Source organism: Monodon monoceros, unplaced genomic scaffold (assembly GCF_005190385.1).
Source record: "Monodon monoceros isolate NGI ecotype Baffin Bay Population unplaced genomic scaffold, NGI_Narwhal_1 Super_Scaffold_11, whole genome shotgun sequence".
Taxonomy (NCBI): Eukaryota; Metazoa; Chordata; class Mammalia; order Artiodactyla; family Monodontidae; genus Monodon; species Monodon monoceros.
This window is the reverse complement of record NW_021703767.1, coordinates 17,931,470-17,958,915: the sequence shown is the minus strand read 5'-3', so window position 1 is coordinate 17,958,915 and position 27,446 is coordinate 17,931,470. Positions and strand designations below refer to the sequence as shown.

Sequence of the window (27,446 nt, the reverse complement as noted above, 5' to 3'; positions counted from 1 at the left end):
TTGTAATTTTACGGTGCATTTTCAAATCCAGTTGAACAGGTATCTTACATTACACTGCGTTTTTCAGTTGTGTTTCCCTTTATTTTATCTTCACCAAATTTATTTCTTCAGAACTTTAGAATTATGTTATCAAGTTCCAAAAATTTATGAATGGCTAATGATTGGAATTTCATCAAATCTACTACTTAATTTTGGACAAAATAGAAGGTTTATGACTTACTGTAAAAGAAATTTGCATGTCTCTTGCTTTACTCAAGTCTTTTTTTATGTCTTTGTAAAGTTTTACCTTTTTTAATTTTCTTACATTTTTGATCTTCCTTGACCTAGAGAGAGGTTTTAAAGACAAATAGAATAATCCTTACATGTTGATAATTCTTTGTATTTTTAACAATTTAAGATTGATATATAGATGTTCTATTATCAGGGACACATATTTCTTATTGTAGATTCTACCTTTAATCCACAAGATATGTTAATTTTTATTTTGCTTAGTGCTTTTCCTTCTTAAATACATTTTTGGCTGATTTCATATTCTATTCCTACTTTTTTCCTACTCTTTGCCTAATAAATCTTTGGACTTCTTTGAAGAAATGTCATTTTGATTTAGTTAGTTCCCTTTTATTTATCATGTCAATGGATTTTATTTTTAAACACATCCTGAAGATATTTGTCTTTTAATAGGAAAGTTTAAACAATGTGTTGTCATGATAATGTGGTTGGAATTCTGTTACCTTATTATTTGCTTTCCATTCTTTTATTTATGAGTTATATTTTGCACACATCCTCTCTCTATGAAGAGACATTTTTTGGGTTTTTGTTTTTAAGAAATATCATTCATCTATACTTACCCTATTACCAAGTTCAAGAATAAGATGATGTCCTTTAATAACTCCTAACATAAGACATTTCTATTCTACTCTTATGATTTTGTCAATATGACATACGGTTTTAGACTTGAATTATTTTTATGAAAATATTTTATATTATATGTCTTCTCTTTAACTACTATTCTACATTTCCAGTTAATTTTGAAACTGTAATTTCAACAATTACTTATATTTACCTGTAGGTTTAGCTGGTTTCAATACTTACCAAAAATCCTGTATTTTTAATTTACGTTGGTCTTTAAGTAGAGTGTAGTGTGCATCAGTGTTGCACAGAACAGAACACTCTTTTCCCACCAAAAAACAGAAAAGCAAAAAAACCCTGGACTCATTCATGATATTTTTCCCCCATTCACATCTATATCCATCTGCAAATCTCAAAGTCCTGAACTGCAGAATTTGACCTCCTTCACCTCCTCTGTGGCTATCACCCTAGTTCAGACCATCATTATCGTTCATTGCAATTATTGCTATAGTTTCCTATCTGGCTCCTGTCTGGTCTCCTTCCAGTTTAAAATGTTAAGTCAGACCATGTTTCTCCTTTGCTCTGTTCCTTCCACTGGCTCCTCGTCTCACTCAGAACAAAACCCAAATATACTTCCTACTTTTGCTGAGCAAGCTCTCTGCCCTTCACTGGCCTCTTCCCTTTCCCCCTCTCCTTAGTGCTCCAGCCACACTGACCTCTTGCTGCCCCCTCCAAGAAGTTGAGCTTACTCCCACCTGTGCAGACCCCTGTCTATTGTAATCTCATCCCTTGGAGAGCTGTCTCCTTGTGTCCCTCTGTTTTTCTCCCAAAGATCTCATTGAAAAAGCCTTCCTGTATTATTCTACATAAAATTGTCCTCAATCTCCTTCTGACCCCAGCAAGTAAATGGTTTATAACTCCTTTTAAGAGATGTAGAACATAGAACAATAGTAACCCTAAAGGAAAAGAAAGTAAGATAGCTAACAAAATATGCTAAATTACAAATGGCTGTTTGTAACTATACAAACTTACCCTAAAACAAGGGCAATGTGATTAATAGAAGGGGCTGTAAGGAAAAGTTCAGACTTTTGAATTATGAATACAAGAGCAAACTGAACACAGACCACATTAGGAACTTCCAAGATGCAGACCAAATGGAGACAACTGGCATGAGTGGAGATTCTGCATAGTTCTGTATGCCTCTGTGACTCGCCATGTTCATGACTTAGTATATTTTCTGTTCCGCTGCTCTTAAGAGAAGGCACTAAACATTTATTGGCTGGGAAAACTTGTTGATGAACCAAAGCATCTTCCACATTGTACCGTTTCCATTCTGCCAGTGTCCTATGAACTCATTCATGTCACAGAAGTATGCATATGGCATAACACACTACACTTCTATACTGGAGTAGCTTTGGTCCATTTCTTTGGTAGGTCTAGCACACCCAACCTTTATATTAACGTTTTTGTTTTTCTTTTTTTTGGAAAACCAACGAGATTAGCAAATTGTAGCTGTTATCTGTTGTTCCTAAGTTACATTAAGATCTACAGAACCCTCTTCTGGAAGACAAATTAAACAAAAGCGAAAGTTGGAAACGATTTTTGCTGATTTTTGTGTGAAAGCTCTGATGCAAAAATTGTGCTTGCATGGTGGTTATTGAAATACTAGAGAAAGAAAGTGCCTGCAGAATGTTCTGAAAATTAGGTGTTTGAATGAGTCCTCAACATCACGCCAGCTCATCATTTGTACCTGCAACAGAAATGAGCACAAAAGCTTTCCTCTTTTAAGCAGGTCAAGCTCACAGAACCAGATGTGTATTTTAAGCTAAACTCTCTTTGCTGCCAAAATAGCGTATTTTAAACAGATCCATTGATTGATAAAAGGGAAATCTCCCCAGCAGCTGGCTGAAGAAAATAATGTGGCAACTTAGAAAGTTGTTTGGCATTACCTTGAGCTGAGAATAAAGAGAGTAGTGGAAAATCTTTCGGCTATTTTTATTACTTTGTGTCCTGAATTTCATTCTCTTGGCTTACTACATCAAATCAATGTAAGCCTTTGAAAAGGAAAAAACTCATCAGAGAATTAGGCAAGATCTGAAAATGACTTCTTTTTATTATGAGTTATCATTCTAGGTACATTTATCTCATTTTATCAAATAGCTTATATAGTAATTGAGGAAAAGGGCCTTTTGTGTGTGCGTGTGTATGTGTGTGTGTGTGTGTGTGTGTCCTCCATGTCACTTACTATGGGGATTTGTACCTTAATAATGTGGCCAAACAAATAATTGTGGGAGAGGTTATTGGTGCAAAGAGCATGTTAGGGCACTGAATTGCATGACCAAATTCTATGTTTAACTGAGTTATATGGGGCCACTGCCCATGGTGTGAGATTTGACTTTCACCTTTCAGTCTGGTGGCCAATAGGTAGGAAAAAACTTAACCATAGACTAACATGCCTTTCCTCTCTTCTGCCCCACTTTCTGCTCCATGCATCTGGCTCCTGAATATCTTAAATTCAACTGCTCAGGGGAAGAACACTGAGTAATTCTGAGGGCAAATTAGAAGTATCGTTGGAATCTGAAATTAGCATATTATATAGAACTACTTGAGAAAGGAGGGTGAAAAAAAGGATGAAAATATAAAGTTGGAAATGTCTGTGGTTAACCACATAATCCGAGTCTTCTAGCAAATAAGCTATTTCCTGAGAGAAATGTAGTTACTTTGGAAGCGGTCTGAACTTCTAAAGTCACTGATGTACCATTTAGTATTTAAAATAGAGTGACTTACAAAAGGCTACTGAGAGGGTGGCCTGGGTGCTCCGAGGTTTCTCCAAAACACCCCATGTATTCCTGAAGAGCACATGAAATATTTGGAGGGCTTGGCTCACCAAGCATGTCTATCCTAAATGTAATTTATGAGGCATCGTTTTCTACTCATTAGCTTAAATACTTTCAAAAACCTCTACTTACGTGATATAATTGAAGAAGAGACATGAATTCAAAATGTATCCAGAATCCCATCTTTTTCCATTTTATATGTTATACATCAGAGGTTGGCAAACTATGACCACAGAACAAATTTCGCCCACTGTTTCATAAATAAAGTTTTATTAGAACACCACCATGCCCATTCATCTCTGTATTGTCTATTGCTGTTTTCATGCTACAACAGCACTGTTGAGTAGTTGTGACAGAGATAGTATGAGCCACAAAACCTATTTACTATTTGGCTCTTTACAGAAAAATTTGGCCAACCACTGGTGTATATTATTACATTAGTAACAAACCTATCTATCACCAAAGATATAATAGATTTCTTTCTTTGTAGCAATCACATACCCCAAGGATACCCCAAGGATACATAAAATAATTTCATTAGAATGAAATCATACTTCCAAAGAATTGAAGAAAATATTCTCTCTTCAAATTCAGTATCTGTTCCATCAACAGATGAATGGATAAAGAAGATGTGGCACATATATACAATGGAATATTACTCAACCATAAAAAGAAACGAAACTGAGTTATTTGTAGTGACGTGAATGGACCTAGAGACTGTCATACAGAGTGAAGTCAGAAAGAGAAAAACAAATACCGTATGCTAACACATATATATGGAATCTAAAAAAAAAAAAGGTTATGAAGAACCTAGGGCCTAGATGGGAATAAAGACACAGACCTACTGGAGAATGGACTTGAGGATACGAGGAGGGGGTAGGGTAAGCTGGGAGAAAATGAGAGAATGGCATGGACATATACACACTACCAAATGTAAAATAGCTAGCTAGTGGGAAGCAGCCGCATAGCACAGGGAGATCAGCTCAGTGCTTTGTGACCACCTAGAGGGGTGGGCTAGGGAGGGTGGGAGGGAGACACAAGAGGGAGGAGATATGGGGATATATGTATAGCTGATTCACTTTGTTATAAAGCAGAAATTAACACATTATTGTAAAGCAATTATACTCCAATAAAGATGTTTTTTTTTAAAATGTATGCAATGAAACATTTTTATCAGTGTTAAAAAAGTAATAAACCAGACATTTTTAAAACAAAACAAACAAAAATTCAATATCTGAGTTTCAGATTTCCTACCCAGGAATTAACTCCCATTAAAAAAAATAGACACATGTTCAGAAAGTGTCCTTTTTTTATTTCCTAGTAACATATATTGTATAAATACTCTATTTTTATATGACCTTTTACAAAAGCGATATAACTTAAAAGTTTTATCATTAGAAAGAAATGTATAAAAATAAATATGTTATTATAGGCATTTATTACAAACTATAGTCCTTCTTAGAAGGAACACACAGACCAATACTTATAAAGTACATAGAATTTATAGTAACATATTTTACTATATACATATGGAAAAAAGTCATTTTCTTTCATAGTAGAAGAGCTGAACAGACATTCACCAGGATATGACTGTTGGACCAGCTGCTGGGGATGGACCCGCTACCCCTCAGTAGCCTCCCCACCGTGAGATGTGTGATCTCAATGTCCCCAAACACTGGGGACCCTGTTGTACACACCCCATTCTTGTTCTGGCATTACATTCTTTTTGTGTGATCTTACTGACTTTCTTCAGACACAAACTGTTTTTTGTTTTTTTTTCCACATCCACATTCCTTAAGCAGGCTTACCTCAGGAGGAAAGAAATGTAGGAGGTACCCAGATCAACGGGCATCCCCTAGCTTTTACCAGCATCTGATACATCACTGCTTTTCTTCCCCTTGTAGACTTAATGCTGTTTTTACAAATACATGGAATTGTTTCTTCATCAAAATGAATTCACGAATAAAGACACAATAATGGCACAAGAAAGGAAAGATGGAGTCATTTGAGTCACTGGGCGTTGCCAAGCACTCCTCATGCTGGACAGTCCTGAATTCTTAACTCTCAGCAGAAGAGATGGCATAAACATTCTCTGAACCACAGCAGTTAGGAGCAGTGATGGTCAACGATCCTATGTGTATTCCTTTCTCCCTCCATAGGTAGCGAGGTAAAGTAAGCCGCATCTTAAACCAAAAACCTCATCTTCCTCCTGCTTTTCATTTCCCAACCTCCATGATACAAAGTATTTCATCAGTACCAGGAAACAGGGATTGTAGTATTTCTTACACTTACTTTGAAAATTGTTTCTATTTTTGTAAAACCTTGTCACAGACTTAACAAAAGAAATAATAACGCCCTGGGGCTTTCTCATGCTATATTATTGGTCAGCTATTAAAGATCCTCATAAACTACCCTATCAATTTTGTAACTGGCAGGAAATTCTGATGATCTAACTTCTTTTCTACCTACCTGTACCTCCCAACTCATCGGCACACCTCATTGATCACCAGCAAGGTGCACTGGATTCCTCCAGCCTTCTTGATTTCAGTGCATCAGCCCTTCCCCACTGCCCTTTTCCCTCAACACCGCCCCTGCTTAACTGCATTCTGCCATTGTGCAAAAGTCTATGTAATGTTTAGGTTTCTTTAAAGGATCACAGCTCTCGTGAGACAACACACCCCCATCATGGGACAGACACTGCAAGGTTCTCTTTTTGTAACCCTTCCCGCAAGTCTTGGAACATGGCGACCAATCCCCCAGCTGCCAGAGGGGACAAGGCAGGTCTGCACAAGGTCTGGTGCTGGCTGGCTTCACTTCCTTTGCACACTCTGAAGCGGGCTGCCCGTTGATGTCTCGGCACTCCACCAGCCTTCTCTGCACACCCTGTCCACATGACTTGGAACATTCGCCCCACTCTTCAATGACCCATTCGGAGAAAGTAGGGATGGCGTTGAAAGATTCCTTCTTCTTCTTCACGAAATAGGTGTATTTAATTTTCGGTCGAAGGGCATTGCCCACTGTCAGGACTTGGATGGTTAAGGGCTCCTTGAGAGGGCTAAAGCTTCTAATTCTTTCCAACGCTGCAGAGGAGCCACTGTATCTCAAGACACTACCTTTGTACGTGATGTCTTGCTCTAAAGTGGACAAGGTGAAGTCGCCATTCAGGATATATGTGCCATCGGCAGCTTTGATGGCAAGGTAGCTTCCATTATTTCTGGATCCCCTCTGATTCCGTTGTTTCACTTCAATGTTTGTGGCTCCGGTTGGAATTGTGACGATATCGTGGTAGCCAGGTCTGCAGACAAGGAAAACAGATATAAAAATCTCTCATTCACCAGATATTCATATAATCAATACTTAGCTTAAAACACCAGGTAATCATTTAAGAATGTAATTTTTACCAGACCTGTAAAAAGTTACATTGAAATGATAAGACCTTCAGGATTATGGCATTTTAACACTTACTTTGCACTAGTAACTGATCCTGATATTTTCTTGCATGTAGATCCATTTCCTCCACAAATGCCACATTTATCGAACTTCTTTTTGGAGTCTATGATGCGATCACAACCAGCTTTTACACACTGTCCTTGCACACAGACAGAGGTGGAATCTGGGCTACAAGGAGTGCCATCTACCACCTGAAAAAGGAAGGGCACGTACGTGGTGTTACACATGAACAAGGGCAAGAGATGATGCTAGGATAGTTCTGAAAGTTTTCTTCGTTAACATTACATCTTTGCTTTCCTGACTATCAAAATTAAAATAGTACTTTATAACACGGCACACACTATCCTTCTCTTTGGCTTTTTTTTCCATCTGAAAATATTATAAATTTTTTGATTATTTGTATCCTATCTCACTTTTAGCTAAGGTCAACAAAAGCAGAGCTTTTTGTCAATTTGTTTACTGCTGTATCCTCAGTATCTAGAATACTACCTGGCAATAACAGGTGCTGAATAAATCACTTGAATGTTGAATCTGCAACTGGAGACTGTTTTCATAGCCTACAGTGATAATGACACATGATAATTTCAACCAAATTCAATTCTATTTTCTACCTCAGAGCCAGATTTATCTCCTCAGCAAAACAATGCTTCCATTAGTTCAGTATATGTTCTCAAACACAAGAGTTCTCAATGCTCAGACTTTCATTTTAATAAGTCCATTTGCACATACTACTGCTAGTCACCCAGTAACAAGTACTTCGGGCCACACCTAAACTATTTTCCAAAACCACTGGATGGTTTCCATGTTAACACATAATTTACCTAACCATGTGTAAAGGGCTTTTCTTCGCATATAGGAGTAATAATAAACCATTGCAAGAATCATAAGTGGTGGATTCAAGCTTCATTCATAGCCCAAAACAGCACCAAACTCAAAGCAAGCAGTTGCCAATGTATCTAGAAGCAAAGCAGTTCTAACTTGAAATTGAACACGTTAATATATAAATTAGGGCTTCCCTGGTGGCGTAGTGGTTAAGAATCTGCCTGCCAATGGAGGGGACATGGGTTCGAGCCCTGGTCCAGGAAGATCCCACATGTGTGGAGCAACTAAACTTGTGTGCCACAACTACTGAGCCTGCACTCTAGAGCCTGCGAGCCACAACTACTGAAACCCGCATGCCACGACTACTGAAGCTCTCGTGCCTAGAGTCCATGCTTTGCAACAAGAGAAGCCACTGCAATGAGAAACCCGCGCACCGCAACGAAGAGTAGCCCCTGCTCGCTGCAACTAGAGAAAGCCCGCGCGCAGCAACGAAGACCCAACGCAGCCATAAATAATAAATAAATAAATTAAAAGCTCAGCTTTATATATATATATATATATAAATTAAAGGAAGTACAACAGAGCTGGCATGTAAAGGGAGCAAACTAAGGCCTTGTTTCTTAGGCAAAAAGTCTGAAGAAAGGGAGCAAACTAAGGCCTTGTTTCTTAGGCAAAAAGTCTGAAGAAAAGTCACTACCTTGGGCTGCAAAACGAAGAAGTAGCCAATGCCTTTGGCTTGACAGATGAGCTTGCACCTGTCCTTGGGTGAGACTCCTGCGTACTTGGGTGTCCACTCCACTGCGGGCCCGCTCCCAAAGGAAGCTTTGGAGAATTCATTGTGTGCCTCACACTGTTCCTCTCTAAAGGTTTTTCCTGGAAAGAGAAGGAGACGATGATGTTATCCGTTTCTGGCCTTCAACCACCCGTTTGCAGCGCATCCTTTTCACCTTCTCTCTACTCACCATTATTCTCTGGACAGTCCTCAATATTGCAGGACCTGTAGCGCACGCGCTTGCCCTCGCAGTACTTCCCTCCGTTCTTTGGGACCGGGTTGTCGCACTCCCTCATTGTATACTGAACTCCTCCACCACACGTTCTTGAACAGTCTCCCCAGGGCCCCCACGGCCCCCAGCTTCCGTGAACAGGAGTCTAAATGGAGACACAAATGATCAGCGTTAAAAACCTCTATGGAGACCTTTTCAGGAAATAGAAGAGAAAGACATGGGACAAAAAATCAACAATACGACTCTATCCTGTATCCCTGAGAGAGCCCACAGGTCGGGATGCTAATGTGGTATCTAATGTTTTAGCATCACTTGGTCTCTTTCAATTCTGAATCTTAAAGGAGCGTGTGTTGCAGTGGAAAACTCACATCAAAATGCTTCTTGTCAGTCTTGTTCACACACTTGCCGTTGACACACCATTTCCCTTCTCCACAGCTGGTGCCGTCGGCCCAGGGGAAGTGTTTGGTCTGGCACACCAGCAATCCGCCAGAGGTGCCTGTGCACCAGAGGGTCGTGCACGTGCTGGCCGCGTCCGGGCAGTGTTTGGACTCATCCCCAAATGTAAACTGGCACTGCCGGTTGGCATCGTACAAGGTCCCGGGGAGATCAGAGGGGAGCTGTATGGGGCTCTGGGGCTTGTCCATCAAACATTCGCCTGCAAGGAAAAATGCCAATGAATATTAAGAAATAGCAAATTAAAGCATGCAGGGGGTAGATCAGTTTCAGAAAATACTTACCAAAAGCGATAATATATAGCAAAGCGATTTGAAAGCTGAAGAGTTTGGGGGGAAAATGTCAAGAGAGATTTAAACTGTCATTAAGATATTATTCTCAATGGGATATTTCTGTATTACCAATGACAGGAAATCATTGTTCTGCTAAAAACTCAAGTTAATGTATTCTGGGAGCTACGTGACCAGAAGCACTATCTTTTACTGGAAATTAAGATCTAAAAATGCATGCGGTTGACAATGAAAGTCATTTTGAAGGAGGGAAAATAAAAAGAACAGAAAAGAAAGAAAGAGCTGGTTTCATTAGTACCCTACATGTGGATGGTTGGATAACATCTAGAAAGCGTAGCTGGAGCATCTTACCATGACCATTATCCAGAAATGATGTAATCATGTAAGCACTGCAAGGAGACCAGGGTTGGCTGCGGTCCAAATTGGAAAGCATTGACGCCATCATGTGGGAATCCCGTTTGACACCATTAATGCTGGCACATTGCTTTGCATCATCATGTGGCATGTTAAACACATGGCCTAAGAAGACATCCGAAACCCACGTTAGAATACAGGTCATTTGCAGCATTTTTTTTCCCCAACAGGGATTCATTTGTCTCAAAGTGATATTTCTAGAGGAAGAAATGTATTTTGGAGATAATCTATTTTAGAGACAATGTCTACTTTTCACAGGGTGTAAACAAACATGTAAATTTCCAAATAGGTCCATAGCTCCTACTACCTTAACTTTGAATTCTAATAAAAATGACCATGTTGAGAAGAGTGGAAAAGTATTTTCTGCAGTTTCTAGGGAGCTCTGGCACCTTAAAATAGCAATATAACCTGAAGACTCTGCCTCTTAAATTAATACATAGTTTATCAATTTGAATTCATGAATTGGGCTAACTCTCACTCTAAAACAGACTTACCTAATTCGTGGGCTGTGGTGAAGGCAGCTTGTAAGCCATCATCCTCTATGACCGAACAGCTTCTGCTGGGATCACATACAGTTCCAACATCTGCCATCCCAAGAGTATCACATGTCTGGGCTCCACACAGGTCCTACAAGGAGCAAAGGTATGTCCGTATTAACAGAGACAGAGCACGAACCTTGTGATCTAACTTTTTGGCAGGGTGTAACTTCACATGTGCTTTAGGGCATCTACATTCATTGTTGTTGAGTAGTTCTTTTAGGAGTACTTTGTGTGACTTTAAGATTTTCCCTAATGCTATTCAAAAAAGACTGTGAAACTTGAGATATTAAAATATTAAAAGAAATAAGGAAGATTAATCATGCTAGCCAATTAAAAAATATAAGTGCCAAAATATTGGTAAAAGGCCTTACATACATTTGCTTATTACAAAACTGATTCCCAAGAGAATACTCTCATCATTGGCAATGTCTTCCTCTCACCTGTCTGGTGAAAAGAATCGCAGTGTCATAGTGCTCTGCATCCCGGTCACTGGGCGGGTTGTGCTGCTTTTGCCAGTTGCAGAAGTTCCGCAGAGTGAGGGCAGCGTTGGAAGTTACTTCTGGCCCCTTCTGTTCCTCATAGATGACCAGGATCTTCACTACCACCAGGCTAACTGAATTCCGAATGCTGGGGTGTTTGTATAACCGGGCCGCCACCGAGAACAAGGTGAGAAGGTAGTGCTTTAGCCCACTGCCATGGAACTCTGCCATGGACTGGTCGGCTACAAGCATAGTTTCCACATAGCGGGGGCTGGACACAAATCGCTTCTTTCTTAGGCTTCTAGTTCCTGTAAAGACACAAGAAAGATAGTTTGTTCAGGGGCAGTCTAGCCAAGGATAGTTACCTTCCCAGAGTATATAAAGAAAGCCTAACCAGTCAAAGAAAACAATACAAAAATACACCCGGAGCAACAATAACAAAAATATTTGCATTTCTTTTCACTGAAAATGTTATTTTTAAAGTATTCTCCTTTACTGTAAATAAAAAAGGCCATGTGCTCCTCTGAGGGGTGTCAGGCTTTTTTTTTTTTTTTTTTTAAGCAGGATTTCTTTTGTCCTTTCTGAGATCACACAATCTGAAAAAGGCAGTGTGCGCAACCATTCTCCCCAGCTGTAGTAAAATCTTGGAGCAAGGGGGGCAGGCAGAGCCCCTGAGTCACTCTTTCACAGGCCAGGAATCAAATCCTGAATGAGATCATCGGGCTCCACGTGGAAGGCCCAGGGCAGGGCTGTGGCCTCTGCCGAGGGGCCGGGCCTGAAGAAATCTCAGCCTGCACTGCTCTGCTCGCTCGTTCCACGGGTCCCTGCGGTGCTCTGCTCTTGCCAAATCCGGGCACAAGGACCACCCAGTCTGCCAAGAAGCTGACTGCCCCACTCCCACCGCCCCAGGGAAATAAGTTCCTGCTTCGGACCACGGGGCCACGGCTGATTGTTTCGAAAAGAGCCCTCTGACTTCTGACTGAGACCCAGCCCCCAGGGAAGTTCTACGCTGGGCTCTGAGCACGTAACCGCTTCAAGGAGCGGACGTACAGGGGAGAAGAGAAAAATTTTACAAGCCACGTGAGAAAGTTCAAAAAAGAAACAAGGCACCCCAGTGAGTGACAGAATGAAAAGAACTAGACAGGAAGCACTGCACACAACAGAGAGAAACAGGGGAAGGCGGAGCAGGAAGGATCACCGGTGACTAACTTTCAACAGTGCTTCCGAGCAGAATTATGGCCGCGAGGGGGAGCGCAAAGTGGGGGGCTGGTGGGAGGCGCGGAGAGGCGGGGCGAGCTGGGCAGAGACCTCCCAAGCAGGTTCTGCAGAGGGGCCCCGCCACTGCCAGCCGGTCGGGGTCAGACTCTTAAAGGGGGGAAGGGAACAGAGGCCAGCAGAACAGGAATCGTAGCGCAGCTGTCCAGGCTCGCGGGCTGCACATTCTGAGGTCACTATCCCTCCTCCGCCCTCCATCTCTGCCCTCCTCTGGGCTCAGGGTGCGCGAACAGGCAGCGGTTACAAAACTAAGCGCGAAGCTGCAACTCGACCAAAGGACACATGCACAATTGTTAAAAAGAAATTAACAAGGTGGAAATAAGTCGCACAAGCTCACATTCAACTAAAGTGGGAGGCATTGGGTTACCAGCTCTCCCTTCCGGATCGGAACGCTTCTCCTTAGCAGAAACATCATTGATAACGTCTGTCCTCTCTTGATCATTCATTATTAGGGCAAATGGAATTAACTGCTCCAGCAGGCTTTGGTTAGTTCACCAACCCAAATCTTAAGCCGCATTCCCTCCACACCACGTCTCCGTCCTGTCCGCAGACATAGGCTCGCGTCTGCGAACAGGACTCTACCCTCAAGTCGCGCAGCACAGAGAAGGTAGGGAGAGGGAGATGAATGGAGAGACAAGTGGGAACCACTCTTCTGGGAATGATACCTGTTGGCTGTCCCGTGCGCTGTGTCGCTCGGTCCCGCGGCGGCCCCTGCGCCGTGGCGTGCTCGCCCTCCGACCCCGCTCCCCCCGCGAGCTGCGTCTCGTCGTCCAGGACCCCGCACCTGGCGCCGCCGCCACCCCGCCGCCTCCGCCGCAAGAGATGGAACTGGGGCCGCGCCGGAGGCTCCTCCTCGGCTGCAGCGGCCGGCGCGGGCTGGATGAAGTACTCCTCGCCCTGCAGGTAGAAGGCGCCGCGCACGCCCTCGCAGAGGCTGAGAGCGGCGGCGGAGCTGGGGTCGCCGTTCACCGTGCCAGAGTAGAAGCAGTGCGCCAGGTCGCCAACGGGATCAGAACGCGACGCGTCGGGCCCGGGTCTGCGCCCCACCGTCTGGAGCGTGAAGCCGGGGGCCAGGAAGCCGCGGTCCGGCTGCAGCTCCAGCAGCAGCTGCCGGCCGAAGGCGTCCAGGCGGAGGTGCGTGGTCCTGTGTCCTGGGTCGCGCTCCGGTGCCAGCAGCACCAGCTCCTCGTCTTCCTCGGTGGGGCGCCCGCGCACGCCCGGCACGACCAGCAGCGCTGAGGCCGCAGCGAGCAGCAGCCGCAGCAGCACGGGCGCAGGCTGCGAGCCGCGAGACCGTCGCGCCGTGTTCCCCATGTCGCCTCCTGCCGTGCGCCTTCCGAACCCCGCGGGGACCGCTCGCGGCACCCGAGTCCCGGGAGGCACCGCGCGCCGCCGCGCACTGAGCGAAGGGGCTATTGTTCGGGTCCGGAGCGCAGAGCCTCGCTGGCCTGCCTCGGGATTGTTAAAATTAACAATTACTATGATTCTTGGAAAGTGCGCGCAGAGCCAGCCGCAGATGGGGCTCCCGGAGTCACTAGAGAGGAGGCGCTGCAGTTCTGCCGGCACGCGGGAAGTTTTTCTTTTAGCGAAGAGCTGGAGGCACCGCGCAGCAGGCTCTGGTGGGGTGGCTGATGCGGAGACACGGAGCGCCCTGGGACGCCTCCGGGAGAGGGGCCTCGGGCCACACGAGGATCGGCGCCTGGAGTTCCCCGCTTCGGTCTCCGCCTCGGTCGCGGTGCACCTCGCTCTGCGCAGGGCTCTGTCCTCTCGGCCCTACTGCGCGCCCTGGCTATGCATAGGCCCCAGGCTCTGAGCCGCTTTCCAGCGAGTGCAAGAATGGGGCAGCCCGGGCCGCCTTTTTATAGTTTTTGAAAATGTCTCCGCCCACCCCCCCTTACCCCCTTTCTCCTCCCTCTTGGCCGCCTTTCTATCCCCGGGACGCCGCCCCCTGAACTCAGTCGGAGCGAAACCGCGCTCTGCGCCGCGGGCCTGGGCGGGGGGGGCGGCCTCCGCTCTGGCTCGGCGCCACTGGCTCGTCAGTCTGGGGGCGGAAGGCGCAGGAGAGGCGCTGTGAGCAGCACTTTGTACGTCTGGGGCTGCTGCTGGGAGAAGGTACTCCCTGCCACCGCGCTCTCCCCCCGCCGTCTTCCCGGACTACCGTCCCTTCCCGCCGTCCTTCTCTTGCGGGAGCGCAGTTCGCGCGTGGGGCTGCATTTCCCAGAAGGGACGGTCGGGGTGGAGAGCGGAGTCCTTTCTCCAAGATTTCCCTGCCGGAGTCTGTCCCTATGCCGGCCCCCTCTCTCACCGCATCCCACCCTCGCCAGCGCCCGCCTCTTCAATCTGGGAGATGAGCCAGGGCTCCCCTTTCTAGAAAAATACCCCACTCCACCTCTCCATCTCCCTGGCCTGCCACAGGCCGGTTTGCTGCAGCGTGCTCTCTCTTCGCCCCAACTTTTCTCGGGAAAGCTTGATAGGGCCCGCGCGTCCCCTAGAAAGCGTGCCTGCGTGAGGAAGCCAGGAGACATATTCCAGGCCATTGACTTTAAAATGGGTTTGCATTTTAAACCTTCGCCCTTCCCCCCTTCCACCATCACCTACCCCCCCGCCCCCGCCGACCCCCTCCGGCCCCAGCCTTAGAGACTTGTCAGTGGGAACCCGGGTTCACACTTCCGGAATAGGTGATCTGGAACGCGCGGTTCAATTCCCCAGAGCCTAGGAAGGGAACTGCGCATTCTCTTCATTCGAGAAATAATCAACTCCCGCCCAGTTTGCCTTCTTCCACCTACTAGCAGCTGCAGGACGTAGGCCAGGTTTGGCACAAACGTCAAGGAACCCCACTTTTGCACCCAGGGAGCGGCGGCATCGCTGGGACTAGAAAGTGTACAGTGGGGAAATTAAGCAGTCGGTTTCCTTCCCCGACCCCTCCCTCCTCTTCCCCGAGGAAGGGAAAAGGCTGCCTCCGCGTTAGGAAAGCGAGAAAAGTTGAACCTTTCCACCTAGATAGGTCCCTAAGCAAAAGCTGAGCAGCTCTTCCATCGAAAAAGAGGGAGGGGTTCAATGACACAGAGGAAGGAAATGTTTCATAACATTTCCCCAGGCGGAAAACCACGGGGACAATGATGAGAACGACCGCCCCAAACCCGGGGCAGACCCGTGTCCCTCACACTCGCGCGCTCCCACTTCCTCGCCCGGCCCTGTCTCCTGCTTCGCCGCTCCCGCGCCTCAGTTTTCACCAAGTTTGATCTCGTCCCTTTCATTACTCCTCCCCAGATCTTCCCAACTTCATTCTTTTCTAGCCAAAAACGTCCCCTGCAATTCCTCCAATGCGTCCTTCTTACAACTTTTGCTTTCAGAAAACCTCTCCAACTTCCTCTTTTCTCTTGGAGTTCTAGATCGCCTACTTGAAAAACAAAAACAAAATCTTTGCTTCCCACTCTTTAGGAAAGATCAAATCAGAAAGAATGGCACAGAGAAGCAAAGCGTTTAAAACCCCTGGTCCCCATACACTTAGGCGTGGATGCTTTCTTAAGCGTAATTGTCCTTTCCTAAGGTCATTGTCATAGATAAATGCTGAATGAGTAACCGAGAAATTACATATATTTTAACAGCAGGTTAAAGTAACTCAATGACCAGTTTTTTTCTTTGCTCCTCCATTCTCCCACCATCTAACTATTTGACCCTGTTTCTGCCCACCCCCTTTCACCCAGTCTCTCACCCCATTCCATTATTCCTTCCAATTTAATATTGACATACACATTAATGAGTGGCCCCATTCATTTCTATACTGTCTAGCCTAACTCATTCTGCTGTTCTTTGAACTAAGATTTATTCCTCTTTGCTTCACAGGTTTCATTTCCCAAATATCCCTACTCCTCAGTTTGATTTCCAGACCTTTTTTTTTTTTTAACGTACATTTCCCCCCTCTGTTACAGTATTTTTTTTTAATGTTATTATTACTATTATTTTTTCATTTCATTTGTTCTTTCTGTCCAGCTAGATGAAAGATGAGGTTCTTAGGGAAGCATTTGAGGAAAAGTCGCTTTGCACTTACAAGATCTTGACTATGGAATCATGGAAACATGACGACAAAGCCATCAATAAATTTTCACATCTCTTGCTCAGAAGAGGGCTCGGGAAATAACACACGGTGACCAGCAGTTGAGTCCTCAGACTGGCTTTGAGATGGAGATTTCAAACACTTGAGGTGGCCTAGGGTCTGAGAGGCCTAACACATCCATAAGGGAAAATGTGATTCTCTTGAATTGGTACAGGATGGGAAATTCAAAAGACCAGCAGAAAATGTGTAGTTTTCTAAAAACTCATGTAATGCATTCCAATCTGTCAACTCCCCTACATAAACTTTAGCTTTTAAAATGTATTAATGCAAGTTTGGCCTTTAGTTCATTTCCACCTCCAGTGCATTCTGATTGGAGTTTGTTTAATTCAAGGCATACATTGCTAATCTTGAATGGTTTACTTCAACTGTATTATAATTTTTACGTATTTCATGTTGTATATCCAAATAGAGCTGAAAAAAACAGAGAGCTAAAGGCAAAAGTGGCCAGGAACATGGCTTTTTTTATTCACTGGGTTTCTCTCCAGATTTCTGTTCTTTTGCATAATGATTCCAATCTGTTGTGCACCTGTAGTTCTGGGAAATGATTCTTTTTTAATCACTTCAACAGAGGCATGGATGTAGGAGTTGCCAATTACTAAGCTTGAAAAACTTCATCCATGCTCAGAAGAACATTTAATCTACTTACTTGTTTTTGTGTTTTTTTTTAAAGATCAGCACTCTTTACGCATTTGTGGTAACACACAACTATATACACATAACATATATGTATATTTATAAAGCAAATAGTGAATTGAAAGAATAACTCGCTGTAGAAACAAGACCAACAGAGCAGAATTTGTGCATGGCACTAGTAAAAGTGATATGAAATACTGGGTCCTTGTAAATAAGTTTCACACTCTCACACTTATAAAATGATTGCTCTTTGATTTAAACATGCATTCAAAAGATCTCATGCTGTTCTAAACTCTGCCATATTTCTGATTTTCTTTTTCTAGACTACGTATAAGTTTATATAAATGTAAATCTTGATATGTTTTGATATACTGACCTTAACCAATTTTTATTATTTGTAGAGATTACCTAATAAAAGTTAAAATATTTGACATAAAAATATTCTTACAACAAACAGTTTGACCTTTTAAAAGCTTTCTTGTCTCCTGTTAACAGAGAAAAGGAAAAGTTTCACACATTTTAAAGACACAATACTGGATTGATAATTCTCGAGAATTCTATACCAAGTATTCAACAAGTAGTCATGAAATGAGAGAATCTGGTCATATACATGAGCTGTTAGCATTGTTTTAGTGTAAACATTGTGTACAGAAATGATTAATGTACCTATTTCATAAACATGTAATGCTGTTTATTCATATTTTCATGCCATAGGATTTACCAATTAGACATAGGAAAACTGTTTACTATTAGTGCTTCTTCTGGGGACATGTAGCCTAAAATGATGGACAAATGGATATTTTATTTGATTATAAATGAGAAAATAGAAAACATCTCTTTCAAGCAGGTTATAAACCCAAAACTATAACAAATATTGAAAACAGAAAAATGAATGTATATTGCATTTGGACTTACAATTGCTATGATCCCAAAGTCCTGCGTTTGCAAGAGTCTGTCCAATCCACTTCCTTTGCTTGGCAGATGTGGAATTGAACCTCAAAGTGGTTGTTATTGCCTAGGATGGTATAGCCAAATTGGGGGCTAAGAAATGACTCTGACTCATATTTTTTAATCAAATTCCTTTTGGAATTTTAATTATCTAATTGTTTGGTAGGTAAGTATGTTGTCAGACTTGTTATTGATGTTGTTTCCAATTATTGCATTTAATTTAAATTCCGAGTAGGAGTTTTCTATCAATAAAAAATTCCACCTTAAAAGATTCACAGCCTATAGTACTTCTTTCTCAATCCACGAGGTGGCGATGGTCTACAGCAAATGATGTAGAGCTCAGGTTTTGTTTTTTTGTTTTTTTCCCCTAATACAGTAGTTCTTCAGGAATTTGCAAAGATTTTACACTTTTTCGATCATATTTCATAAATTTTTACCAAATCTTAACTTTTGTGTCATAGAAAATATCTTTTAAACGTTGTAACTTAAATGTATTTGCATTCTTAAAATAATAATAAAATGCCTTAGCCGACTTTTTCCATTCATGTAGCTCTATTAGCTTAAACCAAAAATCAATTAAACTTAAGAAAAGAAAGAAAACTACCTCTAAGCTAATACTGTGGATCACTTTTATTCATCATATGAGAGCTTTATGTAATTCAAATGAAAAAAATCATACATTACAATTCACTAAAACAAATTAGAATTCATTCATTAAATATATTTATTAAGTGTTTACATGCGTAGTCTGCATCAATACTTGACTTCAATGCTAAAGTTTAATACTTGACTATCAATGCTAAAGTTAACTCATTTTCTCGGTTAAGAAATTTTCCTTACCAGCAACAAAAGAAAACTTAAAAGTGCAAAAAAAAGAGACGTGAGAAAATGTTCTACCACCAGGTGGTGACAAAAGATAAAATTTTAAATGGCTCTTAAGTGCGTGTACTTGTAAATGTTTGGCTGCTCTCAATAAAAGTGACTTCCTAGAGTCATGTGAATTTAAAACCGTATTCTGGGGATAACTTAAAATGAATTAACACTATATTTTTAGTTTAATAAAGTCTAAAACTGGAAGTGGACACTTTTAGTCAGCAGGAGGCACATGAGACCACAGAAGAAGAAATTTGAAACAAAATTTCCCCCACTTAGCTCACAACATATTGAATAGTTGATTGAGAGAGGAACTGGTCCTTCCCCCACCTCCCCTCCCTCCATAATGCAGCTGTTTGAACAGAGGCTGGAAGTCAATTTTCCAGATATTTTGGAAGTGATTATTGCAAATGGTAAAGAGCAGTATCTGATGATTTCTAAGCTTCCTCCCTACAAGAAGAATTTAAGACTTCACAAAGCTCCTTTGTATCTATGGATAGGGAATGACTGAGTTACTATGTTTTGCAGTTCATTGGCAATCCACTAGGACAATTAGAATGGAGAGCTCAGAATCTCTGACATTTGCGTATCTTCAGAATCCAGGGTCATGTTTCTCAATCTTTCTCACCCATAGAAAACTATACTTGCACCTCCTACTTGGGTCAACGGATAAGGATTCCTGCTGTCCAGAATACTGGCTCAGGGAAATTTGTCATCCCAGATGGCTCTCAGGCCATCCTGTGAGCTGAGGAGAGAACTATCTCAGCACACCTCTAACCTGTTGATGGTAGACTAGTATATTCATGCAGTATCTGTTGCGAAGCTGTGACCTAGGCAGTCTCTCTAAGTAATAGGCTGTTGAGAACATGAGATTTGGAGATTGTTCTAGAGAAGCATGATGTCCAAGTGTGGGAAGCCTTCCTATCCCTTGCACTTAATACACTGATAGCTGAGAGGCAAGTCCACACTGATAATCTGCATTCTCACGTGGCCACATACTTATCTTGTGGCTTCAGGGAATTGTTTTCCCTGAGCCTCAGTGTCCTGATTGTATAAACAACCCAGTGTTCATAGCAACACTAGTGACAATAGCCAAGACATGGAAACAACCCAGGTGCTCATCAACAGAGGATTGGCTTAAGAAGATGCAGTGTGTGTGTGTGTGTGTGTGTGTGTGTGTATGTATGTATATACACACACTGGAATGTTACTCAGCCATAAAAAAGAATGAAATATTGCCATTTGCAGTAACATGGATAGACCTAGAGAATATTATACTTAGTGAAGTTGCCAGACAGTGAAAGTCAAATATCATATGATGTCACTTATATGTGGAATCTAAAAAATAATACAAGTGAATCTGTATAGGAAATCGAAACAGACTCATAAACATAGGAAACAAACTTATGGCTACCAAAAGGGAAAACGGTGGGGGGAGAGATAAATTAGTTTGGGATTAAGAGATACAAACTATTATACGTAAAATAGATAAGCAGCAAGGTTTTACTATATAGCACAGAGAACTATATTCAATATCTTGTAATAACCTATAATGGAAAAGAACCTGAAAAAAATATAATGGAATCACTTTGCTGTACACCTGAAACTAACACAACATTGTTAATTAACTATACTCCAATATAAAATAGAAAGTTAAAAAATAAATGAAATAAAAATAAAAAAAATAAAGACAAAAATCACAACTGAAATATAAGAATATAGCACATTCTTATATATTCATGAAACAGGCCATATAATAAATTCTATTTCTGTTATCCTGAAAAAAACTAGATAAGCGCAAGGTTTTACTGTATAGCAGCGGTCTCCAATATTTTTGGCACCAGGGACCGGTTTCGTGGAAGACAGTTTTTCCACAGATGGTGGGGGGGATGGTTTCGGGATGATTCAAGTGCATTACATTTATTGTGCACCTTATTTCTATTATTACTACGTTGTAATATATAATGAAGTAATTATACAACTCACCATACTGCTGAGAGCAGGTGGAGCTCAGGCGGTAGTGCGAGCGATGGGGAGCGGCTGTAAACACAGATGAAGCTTCACTCGCTCACCCAACGCTCACCTTCTGCTGTGTGGCCCAGTTCCTAACGGGTCACGGACTGGTACTCATCCATGGCCCGGGGGTTGGGGATCCCTGCTGTATAGCACAGGGAACTATATTCAATACCTTGTAATAACCTATAATGGAAAAGAACCTGAAAATTAAATATAATGGAATCACTTTGCTGTACACCTGAAACTGACACAATATTGTAAATCAACTACTTCAATTAAAAAAAAAGAGATAACAACAATCCTTGACTTGAAACATTGTTGCAAGAATTAGAGACATGATTGGCATAGAATTATCAGTGGAAAATGGGACTAATGATTATGGGAGACTTTGAAAGTGTTGGGGAAGGAATGTCAAAGAGATCAGTGAGACTTCAGGTACTGAACTCTGACCAAGAGTTTTGTCTCATTGCCACAGAACACTCAATTCAGAGATGAGCAGGAGGTGGGCACACATTTTTAAATAAATGAAGCAGGCTAGTCTTCTCCATTTAGTAAGATCACCTTGATTGTGCACACCAATGCAGAGAAATGGCTGGTGAATGCAGTTTGAGGATGTTTGTGGTGGAATCATGTAGAACAATAAAGGGAAGTCAAAGATCATTGGGGATGTAGGAGAAAAAACAAGGTAAGAAGAACTCAGCCAAAGAGTTTCAAAAGTGCACGCCAACAGATTAAAAAAAGGATATGCAAGATGGCTTTCCAGGGTTATCAGTTAATGATTTGTCTCAAAACTAAAGTTGTTCAGTTTTGTATAGATTTTGCCTTTTTGCCATTGTTTTTGCATCTGATCAGTGTATAAACCAACTTACTCCAATGGGTGGACAATTCTTAATACCCGTGTCAACACCTTGCTGCCCTCCTCACATTTACTCTGGTCATCGTGGGTTCTAAACATTCTCAGGCAGGCATAGCCTCATAGTAATTTCCTTCAGTCACACCCTGTATTTTGAATGCTTTCTCATCTGGGGCTCCTTGAAGCTGCAGAACACAATCCTTCAAGTGTAACTGGGAAGCTCAGTAGAGTTGATTAACAGCCATGTGGCAGCCCTTGACAAGAATAGGAGTCAGTGATTAGATGGGTCCTTTTCTGCTCCTTGGGAAACAGTAGAGAGGACTGTGATACATGTCTGTTCCAAGAATGTTGATAGAAATAAGCCCCAATTTTCCCTAACAAGGACCAGCTTGAGAACGTACCCTGGCATTGACTCCTTCTTTCTCTGTATTATTCTTGCCAGGCCCCCTCTCTTTTTAAAAAAAAAATTTTATTGGAGTGTAGTTGTTTTACAGTGTTGTGTTAGTTTCTATTGTACAGTGAAGTAGAGTTCCCTGTGCTATACAGCAGGTTCTTAGTAGTTATCTATTTTATACATATTAGTGTACATATGTCAATCCCAATCTCCCAATTCATCCCCCACCCCCACTTTCCCACCTTTGTTCTCTACATCTGTGTCTTTATTTTTGCCTTGCAAACTGGTTCTTCTGTACCATTTTTCTAGATTCCACATATATGAGTTAATATACAATATTTGTTTTTCTCTTTCTGACTTACTTCACTCTGTATGACAGTCTCTAGGTCGATCCATGTCTCTACAAATGACCCAGTTTCATTCCTTTTTATGGCTGAGTAATATTCCATTGTATATATGTACCACATCTTCTTTATCCATTTGTCTGTTGATGGACATTTAGGTTGCTTCCATGACCTAGCTACTGTAAATAGTGTTGCAATGAACATTGAGGTGCATGTGTCTTTTTGAATTATGGTTTTCTCTGGGTATATGCCCAGGAGTGGGATTTCTGGGTCATACGGTAATTCTATTTTTAGTTTTTTAAGGAACCTCCATCAGACCCCTTCTCTTGTTCCTAAATTTACTTATCTGCTCCTTCCACTGCCTAAAACCTCAAGGCTTTCTGCACACAAGTTTTCTTTTTCTTTCTTTTTTCTCAGGCTCTGCCTCCTGGGCTCAACTGAGTCTAAAACAATGAATATCAGAGGATCCTTTAGGTGGGACCACTCACTGATCACACAACGATGAGGGTTCCTTTGCTGGTGGTCAGTAGGTGGAACAGCCCACAGCAGGCAGTGGCATTACAATTGTGAAGACCCTTGCTATGGGATGAGGTGCAGGTTTATGTAGCAGCAGTGGCACTTAAACAGAATGAGGAAAAGAGCAATTTAAAAAGTGTGTAGTTGGATGGCTTTGATAGTTGCTTCGGAGCAGGGGTTGGTGAGCTGCGGCCTGAGGGCTTGACCATATGTTTTTGTGAATAAAGTTTTACTGGAACGTTTGGTTATGTATTGAGTATCATTGTGCTATCAGGCAGAGTTGATCACACAAGTCCAAAATATTTATTATCTGGCCCTTCACAGAAAAGTTTATTAACCCTGGCTTTAGAAATCTTGAAAAAATATTTAAAAGAGAAGCTATATATTTTTCTAACTCTTTGTTTCAAGGCCTGTCATTGAAAGTCACCATTATCTTCTGCGGCCAGAGAGCAGACTGTGCAGAAAAATCTGAAAATGCATAATCTCACAGTTGCCTTATTCCAAATCAGGGTCCTCAGAAAAAGTGTGGAACCTGCGACATGAGATGGAGACATTTGGGTGGATGAGCCTGAGAATCTTGAACTCCCAGATTCTTCTGGACCCTCCAGATGTTCAGAGACAGATATCACCCCCTTGCTACAGTAAGACAGCTTCCTTTTGCCTGTAAAGTTCTCAGCAGAGTCAAGAGCTTCTCAAAAGTAATCTTGCCCTCCTCAATATCTACCCCATCTCCTTCATTCCCAGTCTCTTATGCAAAGTTCAAAATTGTTCTGGAAGAAATTTTTTATTATTTTTTTACATCTTTATTGGAGTATAATTTCTTTACAATGGTGTGTTAGTTTATGCTTTATAACAAAGTGAATCAGTTATACATATACATATGTTCCCATATCTCTTCCCTCTTGCGTATCCCTGCCTCCCATCCTCCCTATCCCACCCCTCCAGGTGGTCACAAAGCACTGAGCTGATCTCCCTGTGCTATGCGGCTGCTTCCTTCTAGCTATCTACCTTACGTTTGGTAGTGTAGATATGTCCATGCCACTCTCTCGCTTTGTCACAGCTTACCCTTCCTCCTCCCCATATCCTCAAGTACATTCTCTAGTAGCTCTGTGTCTTTATTCCTGTCTTACCCCTAGGTTCTTCATGACATTTTTTTTTTCTTAAATTCCGTATATATGTGTTAGTATATGGTATTTGTCTTTCTCTTTCTGACTTACTTCACTCTGCATGACAGACTCTAGGTCTATCCACCTCATTACAAATAGTTCAATTTTGTATCTTTTTATGGCTGAGTAATATTCCATTGTATATATGTGCCACATCTTCTTTATCCATTCATCTGATGATGGACACTTAGGTTGTTTCCATCTCTGGGCTATTGTAAATAGAGCTGCGATGAACATTTTGGTACATGACTCTTTTTGAATTATGGTTTTCTCAGGGTATATGCCCAGTAGTGGGATTGCTGGGTCATATGGTAGTTCTATTTGTAGTTTTATTTAAGGAACCTCCATACTGTTCTCCATAGTGGCTGTACCAATTCACATTCCCACCATCAGTGCAAGAGTGTGCCCATTTCTCCACACCCTCTCCAGCATTTATTGTTTCTAGATTTTTTTGATGATGGTCATTCTGACTGGTGTGAGATGCTATGTCATTGTAGTTTTGATTTGCATTTCTCTAATGATTAATGATGTTGAGCATTCTTTCATGTGTTTGTTGGAAGTCTGTATATCTTCTTTGGAGAAATGTCTATTTAGGTCTTCTGCCCGTTTTTGGATTGGGTTGTTTGTTATTGAGCTGCATGAGCTGCTTATAAATTTTGGAGATTAATCCTTTGTCAGTTGCTTCATTTGCAAATATTTTCTCCCATTCTGAAGGTTGTCTTTTGGTCTTGATTATGGTATCCTTTGCTGTGCAGAAGCTTTGAAGTTTCATTAGGTCCCATTTGCTTATTTTTGTTTTTATTTCCATTTCTCTAGGAGGTGGGTCAAAAAGGATCTGGCTGTGATTTATGTCATAGAGTGTTCTGCCTATGTTTTCCTCTAAGAGTTTGGTAGTTTCTGGCCTTACATTTAGGTCTCTAATCCATTTTCAGCTTATTTTTGTGTATGGTGCTAGGGAGTGATCTAATCTCATACTTTTACATGTACCTGTCCAGTTTTCCCAGCACCACTTACTGAAGAGGCTCTCCTTTCTCCACTGTACATTCCTGCTTCCTTTATCAAAGATAAGGTGATGATATGTGCGTGGGTTTATCTCTGGGCTTTCTATCCTGTTCCATTGATCTATCTTTCGGTTTTTGTGCCAGTACCATACTGTCTTGATTACTGTAGCTTTGTAGTATACTCTGAAGTCAGGGAGTCTGATTCCTCCAGCTCCGTTTTTCGTTCTCAAGATTGCTTTGGCTATTCAGGGTCTTTTGTATTTCCATACTAATTGTGCAATATTTTGTTCTAGTTCTGTGAAAAATGCCAGTGGTAGTTTGATAGGGATTGCATTGAATCTGTAGATTGCTTTGGGTAGTAGAGTCATTTTCACAATGTTGATTCTTCCAATCCAAGAACATGGTATATCTCTCCATCTATGTGTATAATCTTTAATTTCTTACATCAGTGTCTTATAATTTTCTGCATACAGGTCTTTTGTCTCCTTAGGTAGGTTTATTCCTAGATATTTTATTCTTTTTGTTGCCATGGTAAATGGGAGTGTTTTCTTGATTTCACTTTCAGATTTTTCATCATTAGTGTATAGGAAAGCTAGAGATTTCTGTGCATTAATTTTGTATCCTGCTACTTTAGCAAATTCATTGATTAGCTCTAGTAGTTTTCTGGTAGCATCTTTAGGATTCTCTATGTATAGTATCATGTCACCTGCAAACAGTGACAGCTTTACTTCTTCTTTTCCGATTTGGATTCCTTTTATTTCCTTTTCTTCTCTGATTGCTGTGGCTAAAACTTCCAAAACTATGTTGAATAAGAGTGGTGTGAGTGGGCAACCTTGTCTTGTTCCTGATCTTAGTGAAAATGCTTTCAGTTTTTCACCATGGAGAATGATGTTGGCTGTGGGTTTGTTATATATGGCCTTTATTATGTTGAGCAAAGTTCCCTCTATGCCTACTTTCTGCAGGGTTTTTATCACAAATGGGTGTTGAATTTTGTCAAAAGCTTTCTCTGCATCTATTGAGATGATCATACGGTTTTTCTCCTTCAATTTGTTAATATGGGTTATCACATTGATTGATTTGTGTATACTGAAGAATCCTTGCATTCCTGGAATAAACCCCACTTGATCATGGTGTTTGATCTTTTTAATGTGCTGTTGGATTCTGTTTGCTAGTATTTTGTTTAGGATTTTTGCATCTAAGTTCATCAGTGATATTGGCCTGTAGTTTTCTTTCTTTGTGACATCCTTGTCTGGTTTTGGTATCAAGGTGATGGTGGCCTCGCAGAATGAGTTTGGGAGTGTTCTTCCCTCTGCTATATTTTGGAAGAGTTTGAGAAGGATAGGTGTTAGCTCTTCTCTAAATGTTTGATAGAATTCGCCTGTGTAGCCATCTGGTCCTGGGCTTTTGTTTGTTGGAAGACTTTTAATCAGCTTCAATTTCAGTGCCTGTGATTGGTCTGTTCATATTTTCTATTTCTTCCTGATTCAGTCTTGGCAGGTTGTGCATTTGTAAGAATTTTTCCATTTCTTCCACATTGTCCATTTTATTGGCATTTAGTTGCTTGTAGTAATCTCTCATAATCCTTTGCATTTCTGCAGTGTCCATTGTTACTTCTCCTTTTTCATTTCTAATTCTATTGATTTGAGTCTTCTCCCTTTTTTTCTTGATGAGTCTGGCTAGTGGTTTATCAATTTTGTTTATCTTCTCAAAGAACCAGCTTTTAGTTTTATTGATCTTTGCTATCATTTCCTTCATTTCTTTTTCATTTATTTCTGCTCTAATGTTTATGATTTCTTTCCTTCTGCTAACTTTGGGTTTTTTTTATTCTTCTTTCTCTAATTGCTTTAGGTGCAAGGTTAGGTTGTTTATTCGAGATGTTTCTTGTTTCTTTATGTAGGGTTGTATTGCTATAGACTTCCCTCTTAGAACTGCTTTTGCTGCATCCCATAGGTTTTGGGTCGTCGTGTCTCTATTGTCATTTGTTTCTAGGTATTTTTTGATTTCCTGTTTGATTTCTTCAGTGATTACTTCGTTATTAAGTAGTGTATTGTTTAGCCTCCATGTGTTTGTAGTTTTTACAGAACTTTTCCTGTAATTGATATCTAGTCTCATAGCATTGTGGTCGGAAAAGATACTTGATACAATTTCAATTTTCTTAAATTTACCAAGGCTT

General features: G+C 41.6%; 1 protein-coding gene across 1 annotated transcript; it reads right to left on the bottom strand.

The window, feature by feature from the left end:
* Window positions 1-4,982: 4,982 nt before the first annotated feature.
* ADAMTS1 (ADAM metallopeptidase with thrombospondin type 1 motif 1) lies at window positions 4,983-14,173 on the bottom strand. Its single transcript, XM_029215207.1, has 9 exons — window positions 13,078-14,173; window positions 11,099-11,445; window positions 10,614-10,746; window positions 10,057-10,224; window positions 9,331-9,617; window positions 8,921-9,107; window positions 8,656-8,831; window positions 7,152-7,327; window positions 4,983-6,981 (listed from the first exon to the last, which is right to left on the bottom strand). The coding sequence occupies exons 1-9, from the start codon at window positions 13,724-13,726 to the stop codon at window positions 6,282-6,284; spliced, it is 2,823 nt and encodes a 940-aa protein (XP_029071040.1). The 5' UTR covers window positions 13,727-14,173; the 3' UTR covers window positions 4,983-6,281.
* Window positions 14,174-27,446: the final 13,273 nt, after the last annotated feature.